The sequence below is a fragment of the Micromys minutus genome, assembly GCF_963924665.1.
Source record: "Micromys minutus genome assembly, chromosome: 3".
NCBI lineage: Eukaryota > Metazoa > Chordata > Mammalia > Rodentia > Muridae > Micromys > Micromys minutus.
Window position 1 is genome coordinate 15,597,340 of NC_137972.1, and position 20,668 is coordinate 15,618,007.

General features: G+C 35.2%; 1 protein-coding gene across 1 annotated transcript; it reads left to right on the forward strand.

Moving 5' to 3' along the window:
• Positions 1 to 18,852: 18,852 nt before the first annotated feature.
• Positions 18,853 to 19,812, forward strand: LOC308418381 (taste receptor type 2 member 117-like; the record flags this gene model as incomplete). The annotated part of the gene is given in 2 exon segments (XM_080913737.1): positions 18,853 to 19,635; positions 19,639 to 19,812. Coding segments are annotated over 2 exon segments (957 nt in total).
• Positions 19,813 to 20,668: the final 856 nt, after the last annotated feature.

A 20,668-nucleotide genomic window follows, 5' to 3' on the forward strand; every position in this document is an offset into this window, starting at 1 on the left:
TCAAAATGATTGCAGACTGATTAAAAGGCTCTTAGTTTTGTGTAATAATGAACAAAGTTGCATTTATAAACAAGCAAAAAAAAAAAAAAAAAAAAAAAAAAAAAAGAGCAGGAGATGATTGTATCACAGAACCCTTTGACCTTGCTCCACTGTTCCTAATATGTGGGGCAGAATGAGACTGAGCAATCATATCAATGACTCTGATGCTGTTGCCATGGTCAGGCAGAGGGAAGTGGTGAGACTAAAGCCTCTGAGTGGCCTCAGATGTAATTAGCTAAAGATGCATTGGAGTAAGACAAAAGGAGAGATGATTCTATCTCTAAATATGATGACTAAAGATAAAGGTTATCATGAGAAAAAAAAATAAATGAAAATCCTTCATTCACATTATGATAAACCAACTCAGAGATCTAGAACTCCGGATAGATTTTGAAATTTAGGTCTTGGTAAAGAACAATGAAGACTGCAGTGATTTTTAGGATATTTTCATAGGAGCCATAAATATCACCACAAATCATGATTCAGAAGTGAGAGCATGTGGTGATACTGTCTAGCACTTACATATGTAGGTCTTCAGGTAATATTATCTTTGGGACTTGAGCTTTGTGGATGGATCAGTGCAAACTTGGAGTTTCTGAATCACAGCTGTTCCCTTCAGCTTACATTGCTGTTAACTTTGACATGGACTTAATGGGTTTCTACTGATTTACTGTTCCTGAGTGTATAATGGAATGTCCCAGATTTGACAGGTGAAAATCACTGTTGCCAGGTTTCCAGAAATGTCACATTATAACAGAGGAAACTACTGTGATTGTTTCATTTCATTGAAAAACACATAAAATATGCACAATTTTACAGAAATAGACATCACTTCTACCATAAAAAGCCTTGACAAATTTTAAACACTTTATTGGTTATTTTCTTTATTCACATTTTAAATGTCATCTACCTTCTCAGTTACTACTCCACAATCCTTTATTCAAGCCCTCACCCCTGCTCCTATGACAGTGTTCCCCTATCCACACACCCACTCCTTTTTCACTGACTTAGCATTCCCTTACACTGGGGCATCAACCCTTCACAGGACCAAAGGCCTTCCTCCCATTGATGACAGATAAGGTTATCCTATGCTACATATGCAACTGGAGACAAGAATATCTTCATGTGCCTTCCCTGGGAGCTCTGAGGGTGGGGATGTATGTTTGTTACTATTGTTATTCTTCCTATGGGGTTACAAACACTTTTCGATCAGTAGCTTCTTCGCCTAACTCCTTTATTTTGGTGCCCATGATCAGTCCTCTGGTTGGTTGCAAGATTCCACATTTATATTGGTAAAACTGTGGCAAAGCCTCTTAGGAGACAGCAGTATCAGGCTCCTGTCAGCAAACACTTCTTAGCATCAGCAATAGAGACTGGGTTTGTTAGCTACACCCCCAGGTGGGGCAGTCACTGGATGACCTTTCTTTCAGTCTCTACTCCACTCCTTTTCCCTGTATTTCATTAGACAGGAAAAATTCTGGATTAAAGTTTTAGAGAAGGGTGTGTGGCCCCATCCCTCCAACAGGGGCCATGTCTAACTTTCTTTTTTTCTTCCCTTTTTTTTCAGCTCCATTTTTTTTTCTCCCTGAAATATTGAGTTTATTATGTTTCTTTCTTTTTTTTCAGCTCCAATTTTTATTGTATAGAGAAAGAAAAAGCTTCTACTTTTTTAATCCTAAATGAATTAAACACAAGTTTGTAAGGAAAAAAAAAACGCTTTGTTCCTTTCAATAAGACTAAACCTACCTTGTTATTAAGAAAGGATTTGTTCTGTCGCATGGTAAGCAGAAGCATGCCTGCTCCTCCTGCTCTCTATGGCTTCTTCTCCTTTCCTCTTTCTCTTTCTGATACGTTCTCTCCAAGTTCTCTCTCACCACTGTGGATAATTTCAGCTAATGTTATTCCTGTTCATCTGGGAGCCTGTTGCTTTCCTGGTGTCTGGGACTTCCTCTTGGCTATCCCAGTTCTCAATGTACAATCACTACACAACTTTCTTTAATTTTTTGACCCTCCGTACATCTCCTCTGTGTCTCTCACACCTACCCCTGCTCCTTTTTTTATTCCTATCCCTGTCTTCACTTAGTCCAAATTCCTTCACAATCTCTAATTCCCATTATAATTTTGTTCTATCCTCCAAGTAGGACTGAGGTGCCCACACTTTGCTCTTGTGTTTTGTTGACCTTCATATTGTCAGTGAGTTATACTTTTATTCAATAATATCCTAATATTCAACTATCAATGAATACATACATTGTTTGTTCTTTTGTGCGTGGGTTACCTTACTCAGGATATTTTCTAGTTCCATCTATTTGCCTAAGAATTTCATGAAGTCATTGTTTATAGTAGCTGAGCAGTATTCTACTTTGTAAATGTACCAATTTTCTGTACCTGGTCATCTGTTAAGGGACATCTGGGTTGTTTCCAGCTTCTGGATATTATAAATAAGGCTGCTTTGGACATAGTGGAACATGTGTCCTTCTCATATATTGGAACTTCTTTGTATACGCCCAGGAGAATAATTGAATGATACTCTTCTATTCTTCATTCTCCTCCACAGATCTGCCTATGTCTTTACATCCAGCTTCATTGGTTCATGTCTCCTCTTCCCTTCTTTTTCAGCTTCTTCTTTGTCTTCTCCCTCCTTCTCCTGTATCTCCTCCTCTTGCCCAATTCTTGTCTCAATTTTTCTCCAGTATAGTAACATTTTTATATAAAGTGAACAACTTTATTTTAAAAAAATCAAAGATAAATGTACATATTTTAAGCACTTTGGCATAAAAGTATACAAATACATTTTTATCAGTTCTTGATTTTTTTAAAGGTTTGATAGCATGCATGGACATCTTAGTAGTTACAATGAGCATAAAGTACATGTAAAACAAGATGTAACCTGGAAATAGTCAAAGTTTTCATGGTGTATAAAGATTAAGCATAATAGTTTTTCATTTTCTTTTTTTTTTTTTTTTTTTTGGCCTTCGTATTTTTTTGAACTTCATGTAGTATGTGAGTTGTTTTTGAGGTGTTCAGAGATATCTGGGGTTAGAATCCAATTATCAGTGACTGCATATTATGTATTTTGTGACTGGGTTACCTCACCCAGGATGATACTCTCTAGATGCATCCATTTTCTGAAGAATTCCATGAACTTTCTGTTTCTGATAACTGAGTAGTACTACATTGTATAAAAATACCACAATTTTTGTATCCATTCATCTACGGAAGGACATCTGGGTTCTTTCCAGCTTCTGGCTATTATAAATAGGGCTGCTATGAACATTGTGGTGCATGTGTCTTTGGTGTATGTTGAAACATCTCTGGGGTATGCCCAGAAGTGGAATAACTGGGTCTTCAGGTAATACTATGTCCAATTTTCTGAGGAATTGCCAGACTGAATTCCAGAGTGGTTGTACCAGTTTAAAACCCCACCAACAGTGGAGAAGTTTTCCTCTTTCTCCGCACCCTCGCCATCATCTGCTGTCATCTGAATATTTGATCTTAGCCATTCTGGTTGGTGTGAGGTGGAATCTCATGGTTGTTTTGATTTGCATTTCCCTGATGGCTAATGATGTCTAGCACTTCTTTAGATGCTTCGCAGCCATTCGATATTCCTCAACTGAGAACTTTTTGTTTAGCTCTGTACCCATTTTTAATAAAGGTGTTTAATTCTCTGATGTCTACCTTCTTGAAATCGTTGTATATTGTGGATATTATGCCTTTATCTGATGTGGGGTTGGTAAAGATCTATTCCCAATCTGTTGGCTGCCATTTTGTTTTCTTGACAGTGTCCTTAGCCTTACAGAAACTTTGCAATCTCATTAAGTCCCATTTGTTAATCTTTGACCTTAGAGCTTGAGCCATTGGTGTTTTGTTCAGAAAATTTTCTCCTGTGCCTATGTGTTCTAAGGTTTTCCCTACTTTCTCATCTAATAGTTTCAGTGTATCTGGTTTAATGTGGAGATCTTTGATTTACTTACACTTGAGCTTTGTACAAGGAGATAAGAAAGGGTCTATTTTCATTTTTTTGCATGCTGAGTATGGCTCAGAAGTTAAAGGCTAGGCTCACATCCATTTTCTGAGATCTTCCTCGACTTACTTCTTTGATATTTGAAGTTCTTTTCATACAGGTCCTACACTTGCTTAGTTAGACTTACAGCAAGGTATTTCATAGTGTTTGTGACTATTGTGAAGGGTATCATTTTTCTAATTTCTTTCTCAGTATGTTTGTCCTTTGAATAGAGGAAGGTTACTGATTATTTTGAGTTAATTTTAGATCCAGCCACTTTTCTTAACTTGTTAATCAGCTGTAGAAGTTCTGTGGTGGAATTTGTGGGGTCACTCAAGTACACTATCATGTCATCTGCAAAAGGTGATATTTTTACTTCTACTTTTCCAATTTGTATCTCTTTTATCACCTTTTGCTGTCTAATTGCTCCAGCTATGACTTCCATTGTTATGTTGAATAGGTAGGTGAAGAGGGGCCAGCCTTGTCTAGTCCCTAATTTTAGTAGGATTCCTTCAAGTTTCTCACCGTTAAATTTGATGTTGGCTATTGCTTTGCTTTCTATTGCTTTTATTATTTTTTTAAACAAAAATATTTTACAAAACAAAGATACATGTACAGATTTTAAGTATTTTTTGCATAAAATTATAAAATACATTTTTGTCAGTGCATTTTTTCAGATTTTAAAATAATTTTTACATAAAACTATATAAATATATTTTTTAGACAGTACTTGATTTTTTAAAGGTTTGAAAGTATGCATTGAAAACTTAATAGTTACAATGAGCATAAAGTACATGTAAAACAAAATGTAACATGGAAATAGTCAAAGTTTTCTTGTTGTGTAAAGATTTTTTTCTTTTGTTTCATTTTGTTTTCTTTATTTCTTGGACTTCATACAGTCTGTGAGTTGTTTCTGGGGCAGTGCGAGCTTATGGGGTTAGCATCCCACTATCAGTGACTGCGTATTATGTCTGTTCTTTTGTGACTGGGTTATCTCACTCAGAATGATATTCTCTAGATGCAGCCATTTTCTTAAGAATTTGGTCAAGTCATTGTTTCTGGTGGCTGAGTAGTATTCCATTGTGTAAATGTACCACAATTTGTGTATCCATTCATCTTCTGAAGGACATCTGAGTTCTTTCCAGCTTCTGGCTATTATAAATAGAGCTGCTATGAACATTGTGGTGCATATATCCTTGTTGTGTACTAAGGTGTTACTGGGGTATATGTCCAGAAGTAGAATAGCTGGGTCTTCAGGTAGTATTATGTCCAATTTTCTGAGGTATCGCCAGACTGATTTCCAGAGTGGTTGTATTAGTTTGCAACCCCACCAACAGTGGAGAAGTGTTCCTCTTACTCCGCAACCTCGCCAGCATCTGTTGTCATCTGAGTTTTGGATCTTGGCCAATCTGACTGGTGTGATGTGGAATCTCAGGGTTGTTTTGATTTGCATTTCCCTGATGGCTAAGGATGTCGAGCACTTCCTCATATATTTCTCAGCCCTTCGATATTCCTCAACTGAGAACATTTTGTTTAGCTCTGTACCCCATTTTTAATAGGCTTATTGGATTCTATGGTGTCTAGCTTTTTGAGTTCCTTGTATACCTTGGATATTAGGTCTCTATCTGATGTGGTGTTGGTAAAGATCTTTTCCCATTCTGTTGGCTGCCGTTTTGTTTTCTTGACAATGTCCTTAGCCTTACAGAAACTTTGCAATCTCATTAAGTCCCATTTGTTAATCTTTGACCTTAGAGCTTGAGCTATTGCTGTTTTGTTCAGTAAATTTTCTCCTGTGCTTATATGTTCTAAAGTTTTCCCTACTTTCTCATCCAATAGTTTCAGTGTATCTGGTTTAATGTTGAGATCTTTGATTTACTTACACTTGAGCTTTGTACATGGAGATAAGAAAGGGTCTATTTTCATTCTTTTGCATGCTCAGTGCCAGTTGGACCAGCACCATTTGTTGAATTGGCTGTGCTTTTTACATTAAAGGTTTACGGCTCCTTTGTCAAAGATCAGGTGACCTTATACATGAGGGCTCATTTCTGGATATTCTCTTCTATTCCATTGATCCACATGCCTATTTCTGTACCAGTACCATGCAGTTTTCAGCACAATTGCCTTGTAATATAGGTTGAGGTCAAGGATAGTGATTCCCGCAGATGTTTTCTTGTTGTTGAGGATAGATTTCACTATTCTAGGTCTTTTGTTCTTCCATATGAAATTGCACATTGATCTTTCCAACTCAATGAAGAACTGTGTTGGAATTTTGATGGGGATTGCATTGAATCTGTAGATTGCTTTTGGTAGGATGGCCATTTTTAAAATGTTGATCTTTCCAATCCATGAACATGGGAGATCTTTCCATTTTCTGAGATCCTCCTCAATTTCCTTCTTTAGAGGTTTGAAGTTCTTGTCGTACAGGTCCTTCACTTCCTTAGTTAGCGTCACACCAAGGTATTTCATAGTATTTGTGACGATTGTGAAGGGTACATTTTCCCTAATTTCTTTCTCCACATGTTTGTCTTTTGAGTATAGGAAGGCTACTTATTTGTTTGAGTTGATTGTGTATCCAGCCACTTTTCTGAACTTGTTTATCAGCTGTAGATGTTCTCTGGTCAAATTTTTTGGGTCACTTAAGTACACTATCATGTCATCAGCAAAGAGTGATGTTTTTATCTCTTCCTTTCTGATTTGTATCCCCTTGATCTCCTTTTGCTATCTAATTGCTCCAGCCAGGACATGCAGTACTATGTTGAATAGGTAGGGAGAGAGTGGGCAGCCTTGTCGAGTCCCTGATTTTAGTGGGATTGCTTCAAGTTTCCCACAATTAAGTTTGATGTTGGCTGTTGGTTTGCTGTATATTGCTTTTATTATGTTTTAGTATGGACCTCGGATTCCTGTTTTTTTCAGGACTTTTAACATGAAGGGGTGTTGAATTTTGACAAATGCTTTCTCAGCATCTAGTGAGATGATCATGTGATTTTGTTTTTTGAGTTTGTTTATATGGTGGATTACATGGATAGATTTCCTTATATTAAACCATCCCTGCATCACAGGGATGAAGCCTACTTGGTCATGATGAATGATCGTTTTGATGTGTTCTTGGATTTGGTTTGCAAGGATTTTTTTGAGTATTTTTGCATCAATGTTCATAAGTGAGATTGGTCTGAAGTTCTCTTTCCTCTTAGGGTCTTTGTGTGGTTTAGGTACGAGGGTTATTGTAGCCTCAAAAAATGAGTTAGGTATTATTCCATCTGATTCTATCTTTTGGAATAGTTTGGAGAATATTGGTGTTATATCCCCAATAAATGTCTGAAAAATTTCTGCACTGAACCCGTCTGGACTTGGGCTTTTTTGGTTGGGAGGCTTTTGATGACTTCTTCTATTTCTTTAGGTGTTATAGGGTTATTTAGATGATTTACTTGTCCTGGTTTAACTTTAGGATCTTGTATCTGTCTAGGAATTTGTCCATTTCCTCCAGATTTTCCAATTTTGTGGAGTATAAGTTTTTGTAGTAGGATCTGATGATTTCTTGAATTTTCTCAGTTTCAGTTGTTATGTCTCCACTTTCCTTCCTGATTCTGTTAATTTGTATACTCTCTCTTTGCCCTCTAGTTTGTCTGTCTAGGGGTTTATCAATCTTGTTGATTTTCTCAAAGAACCAACTCTTGGTATTGTTGTTTTTTTTCAATGGTTCTTTTTGTTTCTATTTGGTCTATTTCTGCCCTAATTTTGATTATTTCTTGTCGTCTTCTCTTCTTGAGTATATCTGCTTCCTTTTGTTCTAGGGCTTTTAGCTGTGCTTTCATGTTGCTGATGTAAGCTCTCTCCTGTTTCTTTTTGGTAGCCCTTAGGGCTATGAGTTTTCCTCTCAGTACTGCTTTTATTGCATCCCATAGGTTTGGGTACATTGTGTTTTAGTTTTTGTTGAATTCTAGAAAGTCCTTAATTTCTTTCTATATTTCTTCTTTGACCCTGCTATCGTTTAACATAGCGTTGTTTAGTTTCCATTTGTACGTAGGCTTTTTATTGTCTTTGCTGTTGTAAAAGACCAGCCGTAGACCATGGTGATCTGAGAGGATGCATGGGAGTATTTCAATCTTCTTATATCGATTGAGGCTTGTTCTTTGTCCAATTATGTGGTCAATTTTTGTGAAGGTGCCATGGGGTTCTTAGAAGTAAGTGTATTCTTTTACTGTAGGATATGTTCTGTATATATCTATTAATTTTAGTTGGTTCAAAATCTCTGCTAGTTTTGCAGTGTCCTTGTTCAGTTTCTGTTTCCATGATCTTTCATTTGTGAGAGTGGGATATTAAAGTCTCTCACTATTATTGTGTTGGGTGAAATGTATTTTTTGAGCTTTAGTAGGGTTTTTTTTATGAATGTGGGTGCTTTTTTTTTTGGATCAAATATGTTAAGAATTGAGAGTTCTTCCTGACAGATTTTCCAGGTAATGAGTAAAAAGTGTCCTTCCTTATCTTTTTTGATAACTTTTGGTTGGAAATTTACTTTATTCTATATTAGAATAGCCACTCCAGCTTGCTTCTTCGGGGTGTTTGCTTGGAAGTTTTTTTCCCACGCTTTTACTCTCAGATAGTGTCTGTCTTTGTCTCTGAGATGAGTTTCCTGTATGCAGCAAAAGGCTGGATTTTGTTTATGTAATCAGTCTGATAGCCTATGTCTCTTTAGTGGCGAGTTGAGTCCATTTATGTTAATAGATATCAAGGAATATTTGTTTCTGTTTCCTGCTATTATTGCTTTTGTGTCTTGAGTTGTGTCTGTGTCTTTTTCTTTTTTTAGTTTCTTGTTTAGGAGTTTACTTGTTTTTACTAGGCTGTATTTTCCCTCATTGTATTGGGTTTTCCACCTATAATTTGTTGTAGTGCTGGGTTTGTGGTCAGATATTCTGTAAATTTTGATTTGTCTTGAAATTTCTTCATCTCTCTATCTATGGTGATTGATAGTTTTGCTGGGTATAGCAGCTTGGGCTGGCACTTGTGCTCTCTTAGGGTATGCATGATGTCTGTCCAGGCTCTTCTAGCTTTCATAGTCTCTGTTGAGAAAACTGGTGTGATTCTGATTGTTCTGCCTTTATATGTTACCTGACCTTTTCCCCTTACTGCTTTTAGTATTCTTTCTTTGCTTTGGGCACTTGGTGTTTTGACTATTATGTGTCTGGAGGTATTTCTTTTCTGGTCCAACTTATTTGGAGTTCTGAAGGCTTCTTTTATGCTCGTGGTCATCTCATTCTTGAGGGTAGGAAAGTTTTCTTCTACGATTTTGTTGAAGATATTTACTGTGCCTCTTAATTGATACTCTTCTCCCTCTTCTATTCCTATTATCCTTAGGTTTGGTCTTCTCATTGTGTCTTGAATTTCCTGGACATTTTGGATTAGGAGCTTTTTGCTTTTTGCATCTTCTCTGGCTGTTTTGTCTATGTTTACAATGTTGTCTTCCTCCCCCGAGATTTTCTCTTCGATCTCTTGTAATCTATTGGAAATGCTTGCTTCTGTGACTCCTGATTTCTTTTTTTGGTGTTCTGCCTCTAGGGTTATCTCTTTTAGTGTTTTCTTTATTGTTTCAATTTCCATTTTAATTTCCCTTTTCCATTCCTTCATTTCTTTGTTTCTGTTTTCCTCTAGTTCTTTGAGTTCTTTGAGTGTTTTTCTCATTTCCTCTTTAAAAGCTTCTGAATTTTTTTGCTTTTTCTCCCGTTCTTGTTTAAGTATTTCTATCAGCATCTTGAGATATGATTTCAGGTCTGTGTCTTCTTTTTCTGGAGTGTTTGAAATTCCGATTTTTGCTGTTATGGGAGTGCTGGGTTCTGGTGTTGCCAGGTTGTCTTGGTTTCCTTGGGATATACTCTTTTGCTTTCCTCTTGCCAGTTTGTTGTCAGTGATATGTTCTCACCTTGCCCTTGTATCTGGTCTGTGTTCCTGGATCTCCACTGGTCCAGGTGGCAGATGGGCCCAGCCCTGTTCTATGCCTCAGAGTTGCCAGGTGGGAACAGAGGTTCCAAAGATCTGTTCCTGGTCCCCGGATCAGGCAGGTCGGAGGGTGTGTCGGGCGTGCGCACTTTGCAGAGGTCTCTCTGCTCCCTGGCTGCCCAGATCTCCCACTCACCAGTTTCTCAACCCCTCGAGTAATATTTATATTATCCCAGGACATTTTGATACTAGCCAAGGCAGGAATCTGGCCTCTGTGCTATGCTCTGTAAGGGCTATCATTGAGCAGATATGCATCTGAAGCTCCTCTAGGCAGGCTCTAAGAATAAGGCTATAAGGAAGCAAATCTACACCTGAAGTTCAGGGCAGGGACTTTTAGCATATGGTATAGGGAAGTTTATTTGTATTTGTAGCTCCTGGCAGCATCCTTAGAAATGCAGCTCAGGGCAGGGTAGATTTTGGAATGTAGGCACAGCAGTATCCATTTTTGTGTCTGACCTTTTCACCTGACCTCTAATATTCTTAATTTGTTTGATCCATGTCTCTAAATAGCTGTTACCATTTTTGCATGTAATTAAAATGGATTGAAAGAGGACAAAAAAAAAAAAAGCTTCACTTCAGCCATGAGGGTAAAACCTCAATGCTGGCTGAAGTCACATTGCTGCTTTAACTAACTTGTCTTTTTCTTTCAATCCTTGCTTCAGCTCCGAGTGGACCTCTTAGGAGTTTCAGCTGGTCTTGGACAGTGTTCTAAATTCTGAATCAGGTTTTAGAGTGATATTCATGAATCCTTTGAAAATATACTACAAATTCTCACAATCTTCATTGTTTTTTTTTACCAAGACATAAATTTTCAAACCTACCCTGAGTTCTAGATATCTGAGTTGGTTTATCATAATGTGGATAAGAGATTTTTTTTTTTTTTTTTGAGAAACCTTTCTATTTAGTGATCACATTTAGATATGGAAGCATCTCTCCTTTTGTTTTACTTTACAGTAGCCCCACATTCACTGCATCATTAGATAATTACATCTGAGTCCACTCCATGAGGCTTTATTCTCAACACTTCCCTGTGCCTGACTATGGCTGCAGCATCTGAGTTCTTGCTAACCATGCTCAGTCTCAGCCATCTATGAGCAGAATTGTGGCTAACTCAAGGGGTTCAGTGATACAACCCTCTCTGTGTTTTATTATTGTTCCTAATTGCAACTTGGCCATAATTAATATCCTCAAGAAGCACACATTATTAAACAAAGCCAAGAGTCCTATAATTAGTCTGCAATCATTCAGATATTGTTGATTTCTTGAGCTCTTCATTTAAATTATACATATATGACACCACGATCCAAGTGTTGGAAAACACATTATATTATTTCAGTTACTGAAAGATAATTTTTTTGTTAAAGCAATAGTGTTAAACATCAAATAAAAATTACTCCTGATAGGTTTTTTTTGTTTATTTTTTCTGTGGATTTGTGTTCACAGTTACTCAGTTGTTGACATACATTTATTTAAGATAAAAAACCCAGACATTATTAGACTGACATGAATTTGTATCATCTATAAATTGGTCTAAATAAAACTATGAGAAGTTCTTGATTTCTCTGCTTGTCAACCTCTCCCCAAGCTCCTATTCTACTCGATTAAGCAACTTTTAGGACAACTTCAATCTGCGACTTTGTGTTGTGCTTGCAATCTTAGTTCTTTCTAAAATGGGCAGTGAAGATAAGAATCTAGATATATTGGGTTTATTTCATTTGGTCAAAATTACTTCCGGTACCTTAAAGTGAAACAGTAATTTACGTGAAATATTCTGTTTCTTCCTTTGCCATACCTACACTTTCTGATGTAACCATTTAGGTCTTCATTGGTAAATGCTATTTTATTCCTTTCTGTTAATAAATGAGTTACCAAAGCATACATAGTATCTTGGTGTTTCTTTGACATTTTAAGTTGGTACAATAAGATCATGCACCTTCCTTGCTTTCTGCAATGAGTACAATGAAGCAGATGATTCTGGCAGGAAGATAGAAAAGACTGTAAATATATTTGATGTTGACTGAAGACAGTATCTGCTGGCAAGATGGAAACAGAGACACAAAGATGTTTATAGCTGCATAAACTCATCTGATTTGTTATTTTTTTACTAATATCATGTGCACATATAAAATAAGTCAAGTTTACTAAGAATTTATATTTATTTTTCAATAATAGGAACTTCAATGCATTTTAAATAGTAATATAATATTAAGTATGAAACAGATCATAATGCATGTTAAATATGAGACTATCTTATGTCAATAATAACAAAATAAATAAACTTGATGTAAACAAATGTAACATTTATATGTGTGAGTGCGTGTATGCATTTGTATGTGTTTGGTAATGTGTGAGCAAGCACATTTTCATACACATTGAGATTTATGTCATGAATTATTTATATTTTTGAGAATTTGGTAATAACACATTATTACTAGATGATATAGTTTGTAGGAAAGTCACTGATTGGCATATTTCCACCTGACAGTATAGATGCAACTTATAAATATTAAAAAACTTCTAAGATTAAAAAGACTTTTTTAGAAAAGAACAGTTTTTAATGTCTCCAGTACAAATATTTACTTAATAATGATTTATCCAATAATAAAATGATTATTTATATTAGAAAAATATGTAAATGAACTAACATTTCTTTGCCTGTCGGTACATTAGAATTCAGGATTTCTTTCCTCTGTGACCAGAAACTCATACATAACGCCTATGTATGAAACACACATTGTGAAAAAAAAGTTAATTTTGTTATCGCAGGTGTTCACTTTCAAGATGACAATCATAACTGAATTTTCATGTGGCTGATACACTGCATATTTAGATGAAATCATTAAGTAACACTCATCTGAAATGATTGATGTTGAGATATTGTCTTTGGGAGAATGAGTGACATGCTTCAGAGTCATTTTTGTCATTTTTATTTTGAATTGGAGGTTTGAGAAATAGACTTATAGGATTTGCTCTTTTGATGATGAATCAACTCTTCACTCTTCTGACAAAAATCAGCCTCTTTTGAGTACTGCTTCTGAATTGTTAGCTATACATAATTGAACAAACTCGATGATTCTATAAGAATTCTTAAAAATATATTAGTAATTGTTAATGTGGAGAAACAGCTCACAGACACTGAGAACCATGCAAGATACCTGGATATTATGTGCTAAAAAATTCAACATATAGCCATGTAGTATTTCCCTTAATTTGAAGCTTTTAACAATAGAATATCTATAAGAAGAGACACACGTTCACACTTGGAGAACTTTCTACATGCTATTGGAACTGAAAATATTGTGTGATGACCAAAAAAGACTTTGTAGCTACTTCAAAGTGTGAAAATTTGTCATATCAAATACTCACTGGAGCTGTGACTCAGGTCTATAATAAGGAAGATTTGTTGTTTGTCTGTTTTAGTTATTTTCCTAAATCTGAATGTATAATTGAAAAGAGATTTACTAGTTTATTACAATCTGCATTGCTTTATGATAATAGAATGACATTACTAGTTTTAAAAATGTTAGATTTAGAACTTCGACGTAGAAACTCACCAAAACTGATACAAAGCTGATGAGATTTATCACTCAGTTTTCTCAGCAGCATCTTTTGTACTGTTCCTTTTATTGAAAATGGTCTTTTTGTATAAAATATTCCGGTTATGGTTTCTCAAGGATATGGTGTATAATCTGGTGTAATATGTGGAATGAAATCAAGGGTACTGATATATCACTGAAGAAATTCAGTTGTAAAAATGAAACATGTAAACCTATAATGTAAGTACTATACCTAAAATAATGTTATTAGCTCTCTACTTTCCTAACTCTTTTTCTTACTCCCTTTTAAATTCAATATTTTAAAGTATTTATCACACACACACACACACACACACACACACACACACACACCTCAAACCTATTAAGTCCATTTAATTTTGTTTCTATATACAGGTATTTAGGTTTCAACTGAATTGGATAACTTACCATAATTCTAAAAATATTTGATGAATATATACTAAATACATATATGTAGTACAAGGAATAATAAAAATAGCAAAAATATTTAAACCAAGTTCAAACTTTACAATAATGCATAAAATAGCTCAAATGGTTATTATGTACAAGGTAACTCAGTATTTATATTAGGTATGCCTGGTTTCATAATTCTGAAAAATGTTAATCATAGTTTGAATAATTACATAGATTTAAAAAAATACATTAAAAATTCTATACACAGATTTTCCTGTATATTTTGTACAAGTCCACAAAGGCAAAAAAAATACTAATCTAATAGACTAAGATAAAGAATTTTCTAGAAAATTCTCTAGAAACAATTTTTATGAAGTCCAATTTTGAAAGCAATATAAAACCTTAAGTGTTACAGACACTACTATAAACCACACAGTTTATCTTACATTGCTTAAAAGACTTCAAGTTCTCTGTTTTTTTAGCCAGAATCTTGCCTTGATCAATACCATGACCAAAACAAAAGCCTCTTTGATTCTCTTGTTTCCCCATAGCAAGATATCAAAATGGCTTGAAGGGTACACATTTCCAGTAACTTGGCAAAACAGATAGAATGGTTCATCCAGAACCTTTGTATACTTGTAACCTGATATGATTACAGACAGAATAAACAAGAAAATAACAACAGAAAGAAGATCACAGCTTGCAAAGCCTTACTGTGGGCTGAAACACTCAGGTCCTGGGATCCTGTTCCATAAAGCCTCAGTTGCCATAATGAATTTATATGGGGAATAGATGAACCGAAGAAAAATGATCATGGATATGGTGAAGGGAATAATATTGTCTAGAGTGACAGTCATCATAATTCTAAGGTTCATGAACTAAGTCAGTTTTGTCTTTCCAGTCAAGTTGCCTTTGTGTCCATTTGCCTTACAGCTTAAGTATACAATTGACTCAATTTATTTTTAAAACCTGTAGGAATCCATGAAGTTATTTTAGAGAACATTTGGAGGTTAACCCAGTTTGAAGGTCACTTGGGCATTGGAAGTCTTCTGATCTTCAAGGGCTACTATTCATATTCTTAAATAGTAATCTGATAATATTAAAAAAGCTGAAGTTTATAAAAACTAAAAAAGTTAAGACATTTCAGGATACAGGAAGGCCCCAAATCTAGCACAACCTGAAGTGAAGTCTTTATAAAATATTTCTATTCTCTTGATTAGAATTGAATTAAGACAAGCTCACATTCAAGGGCATAGCATGGTTGACACAAATGGAAAACAAGAGGCATTTTCATGTAGATTTTCTACTATACTTACTGAGAGAGGGAAAAAAATTACTCACATGATGATTTTCAGGTCTTTTAGAATTATATAGAAAGAATTTCCCCTCGTTTGTGTCAGACAGAATCTAAGAACAATAAAACATAGTGCATGCGTTTTCTTGTTTTAGAAATGCTGCCTGTTATATTCAGGCAATTGGGACACAGTTTCTAACATGAAATTTTATCTTAATTTGGATTCTAGTCATGTGTTAAAGTTCCTTTTCTTAATGATTGATTAACACTGAACAGAAAAGAACAGCAATATGACATGTAACTTTTTTCAATGTTGACTTATGATTCCTAAAGAGAACAAATTTTTCCCTCTTCATCAATTTAGTGTTTTGATTTCTTCAGCTGTAAAGGTTAAAGTTTCAGTGGAAGATGAAATTTCATTACTAGTATGTAAATAAAGCATATTGTCTGCTGCAGGTTTGCAAATCCATGCATAAATTCTGTGTTCTCCACATCACCTATTAAAATTTTGAAACCCAGTCCCTCCCTAGGTAACAATAAAAAAATTTAAATTTTCAGAAAGATCATTGGAGTTTTGTATAATTAACCTACTATCACTGTGGTTCAATGGTTTAAATTTTTTTTTAAAAATTTCAAGTGCTATATTTGAATCCATGTGTCCATATTCCTCAAGTCATTACAGATCAACAAACTCTTTTATATATTTAAATTTGTGTTATCAGTTTTTTCTTAAACTTATCTGTCACGCGCCCACGCTTCCCGCCGCTAGGAACAGGCGTGCAACAAAACGAACAGCTTCTTCTGCGGATAACCTTTATTGAACAGCACTTTGAGCAGGGGCTTCATGAGCAGGAAACTTGTCTCTGAGTCGGGGACTCCCTATCGAGTTCTACTGTCTAGACGGCCTCTCACGCGCAGTCCCCCACGAACGATCTCTCTGTCCAGTCTCTGTCCACACGGGACCTCCCGCAATCTCTCCTATCGGGTCCCTCTCCACGTGGCACCTCTCTGCCATCCCTCCACGTGGGGTCTCCCGCAATCTCCCCACTGTCTTCCTCTTCTCACCTCACGTGGGGGAGAAAATGCACTGCTACACATGCCTAGGAGACTTGTCTTGTTACCTGATTGGTGCATCCTCCTGTAGCTCAATCATGTGCCCCGGGGGTGGGCTGTGACTTATGTGGTGCATGCGCATTAAGTCTCTTGGCTGGGCAACAGCTCTGTTTGCTGAGTTCTCGGCGGGAAGCCGGCACCATGTTTGGGTGCAGCATAAATGGCTCCCTACACTTATCAAGATGATAGTGTGTTGTCCATACACTCTTGGAAGTAACCAATAACTTTCAGATTTGATTTAAGTTTCGTTATGTGACACTACTCCTATAGCAGATGACTGAATCAAACATCTTCTTATCCAAAAATGTAACTGGTTACAGTTGTAACTTCCAAATTTCAATGTGGCAATGGGGATATGTATGAAGGGTTACTGATAAGAGCATAAGTGACTCAAATACAGCTACATCACTAAAATCTCACCCTGGCATTGGTGAGAGCAAATGAGAGCTTCAAATTTGGATGCATGGCATAACCTTCAGTGCAGTCATCTGCCAAGGTCAAGAGGTTAATTTACAGGCAACTCAGATGTCTGATTCCCTTTCAATATTAAGTAGTAAATATTGATAGAATTATATACCTCAAATTAGCAATATTAAAAGCATAATAACTTTTGACATAAAAATATTTTTGGTGATTAAACCTCTTTGTGAATATTTATATGTTATAATCAGTATATTAAGTATAATAATTAAAATAGCATAATATATAATAATATATCAATTATATGAGTAACACTGGCTTTGTGATGGGTGAGGGCAACTTGTGCTGAGGCACTTACATTTCATTAAATTCTGGTTTGTTGAAGGATGATTGACATCTAATAAAGTGTATCATTCCTAATGCATGGTATTTTATTTTTAGAAAAATTCAGGCTGACTTTTAAATTTCCTTTGTAGATGAAGTGTTCGAATAATGCTGTGTGCCACTCTTGAGTTATATACAAAGACTCTATTCACATAATCTATTCTTGGTGAAGTGAAAACTATGCAAATTCCAAGTCATAATGAAAATTAACAGGAGGAGTCTCTGCAGGTGACTGTAATCTTTTCTGGAAATCCAATTCCTGAGGCTATCCCTAAAGCCCATGGAGTCTCACTATTAGTACCTATTTCACTTAGCTCCAGCCCTTGTCCTCTTTCTATTTGTTTCTCTTCTTACTTTAACTCATTTTGCTTTCTGGAAGAAGGCAAGGCACAGGGAACATTCTTCTTCTACACTGAAGGTAGGTGTGTTTTTCAATTCTCAGTTATTTCCTTGATATGTGCCACACCAATCTGTTATCAACATGCTATCTACATGGATGGATCTTACAATACAAATAGTAGATAATTCTGACTCTTCAATTTGTTTAACTCTTCGCTTAGTATTCCATCAGGGACTGAATCAAAGATTCTAAACCACTTCTTGTTGTTAACTGCCATCTACAATATATTTGGTAAGCACTACTAAATTTATTTTATTATGTCCTGTATTACTCATTAATCATTGAATCATTATCTCAGTTGCCCACTGTTCATCTTTCCCAGCAGTATCACATCCTTCTTCTACTTTGGTGACCCTAAGTTTCATCGAGGCACTTGATCGAATTTGAATACAATCTGATGGCATATCTTGTTAATGGAAGAAGTAGTTGTACCAATCAAAGAAAAAGCCAGGAATAAAGAGGTGTCTTGCATTGTAGATTAGGTAATCCTCGTCCTTGACTGAACAGAGCAAAAGAAGAGTTTTCTATCTTGAATTCATGAAGAGAGAAGACCTATTGCATCAGGTAACTTGAAAAGCATATCAAAAACATAACCTGACCAACATGTACTATAGCAAGCATGAACTTTCTGTACATTAAATGCTGACCAATATGAATACATCATAGAAAATATTTAAATATTAATAAATATGCACTTATATGTAAGCAATCTGCATGCATATTTATACATATAATCTAATAAGACAATATTATTTGTACCAGTTAATATTGGAAGATTAAAGAGCCTCCTGATATTGTCAAACAGATAAGAATGTAAGAGATAGCAATATCACATTACAAGGTCTCTGAAATTGTCTGGACTTATAAAACCTTGCTTATAAGAAAGCTCCATATCTATCATACATTTTTTTTTATTTACATGAGAATTTTTAAAAGTGTGACTTTTTAACCTTTCATTTATCATTGTCCAGAAAACAGTAAAGGAGCTGAATGTGAGCAAAGCAGTTCTTGGTCAGGCACTCCTGAACTGTGTGAGAAGACACATTTTCAAGGAAGGAGCTTCAGAAGTTGTCACTGTCGAACCTGTATGTTTACTCCTCTGTTATTGTGTGAGGGAGGATTAAGAAAAAAGCATATTATGAAAATCAACTCAGAAAAAGTCAAAAAATTATTTATATGTCATTGTCAAATTTATATTTCAAATAGATATGTGAGCAAATATTTATAGCTAATATATAAAATGCAGCATCTTTTGAAGACAATATTTGTTATCTCTTACAGCATACTTATAATCATTTTCTTCATTGAATTTATAATTGGATTTATAGGAAATGGGTTCATGGTCCTGGTGTATTGTATGGACTGGCTTAAGAGAAAGAAAATGTCATTAGTTAATCAAATTCAAACTGCTTTGGCAATCTCAAGAATTTTTCATCTTTGTTTATTTTTCTTTCATTTAGTCGTCTTCTTTTCATATCCAGATTTTATTACAACATTCAGGATTATACAAGTAAATATTACTGTTTGGATTATATCCAACCATTTCAACATATGGCTTGCTACCTGCCTCAGTGTCCTTTATTTTCTCAAGATAGGCAATTTTTCTAACTCTATATTTCTTTACCTAAAGTGGAGAGTTGAAAAGGTCATTACAGTTACCCTGTTGGTGTCACTGGTCCTCCTGATTTTAAATACTTTAGTAATTAACTTGTATATTAATATATGCATTAGAGAATACCACAGAAATACATCATGCAGCTTCAGTTCCCATTACTATGCAAACTGTCAAAGGCATTTGTTAAGCCTGCACATTATTTTCCTGCCCATCCCCTTTGTTTTGTCCCTGTCAGCTTTTTTCCTGCTCATCTTCTCCCTGTGGACACATCAGAAGAAAATGCAACAGCATGTTCAAGGATGCAGAGATGCCAGAACCAAGGCCCACTTCAAAGCCTTGAAAATCGTGATTGCTTTTCTTCTTCTATACTCTATTTTTATTCTGTCTGTCATAGTCCAAATTTGGAGATAGGAGATCCTAGAGAAAAATCTTTTCACTTTATTTTGTCAGGTTGCATATACAGCTTTTCCTTCTTTCCACTCATATATTCTGATTCAAGGAGACATGAAACTGAGACAGGCCTGTCTCTCTGTAATGTGGTTTCAGAAAATCAGGCCAAATTATGTAGAAACATTAGATCTCTAAAATACTATAGATTATGTTGTATAGCTTAGAAAAATGTCCATTTTAAATATCTTTCATTTTGACTGAATAAATTTGATTTTTGCAAGTATTATTGACTAAAGCTATTGCTAATTATCTAGTTATTTAAATATTATTTCTTAATATTGTAAACCACTAAAATATGAATATATAAAAATTTTATGATTTTTCAATCAACCATTAATCACTGATATCTTGACTTATACACTGTAGTTGGTTTTTATCCATAACAATTTCTGAAAAAGCAAATAAGTGTAAGCATATAAAATATATGAATAAAACTTTAGATAAGAAATATATTTTAATATAGAATTATAAGTCACCAGAAATAAAGGTATTTCATTAAATTCAGGGCTCAATTTGCAATTATTTTTACCAATTCTTTGTAGTTATAGGGCTACTTTGTTAGAGTTTTATATATGTGTGTGTGTGTGTGTGTAAATTTTTAAACATAATTAATTATATACAATGTATGTGAATTTTTACAGATTAATTAATTAACTAATTAATTAATTATATACAAGTAAAATCTAAGTGTCTTCAGACACACTAAAATAAGGTATCAGATCTTATTACAGATGGTTGGGAGGCAGCATGTGGTTGCTGGTATTTGAACTCAGGACCTCGGGAAGAAGTCAGTGCTTTTTACCACTGAGCCATCTCTCCAGCCTGAGAGGCATTTTTTATTCTGACAGTTTCAGTTGTGTTTGATTGATAGTACTTCCTGACAACGAATACATCTTCAAGAGAATCTTCTCCCTGTTGTTCTTACATGACTTTCATACATCTCTTCCTGTTCTTTTGTAACTATTATCATTACTCACTGCTGTGTTTTCAT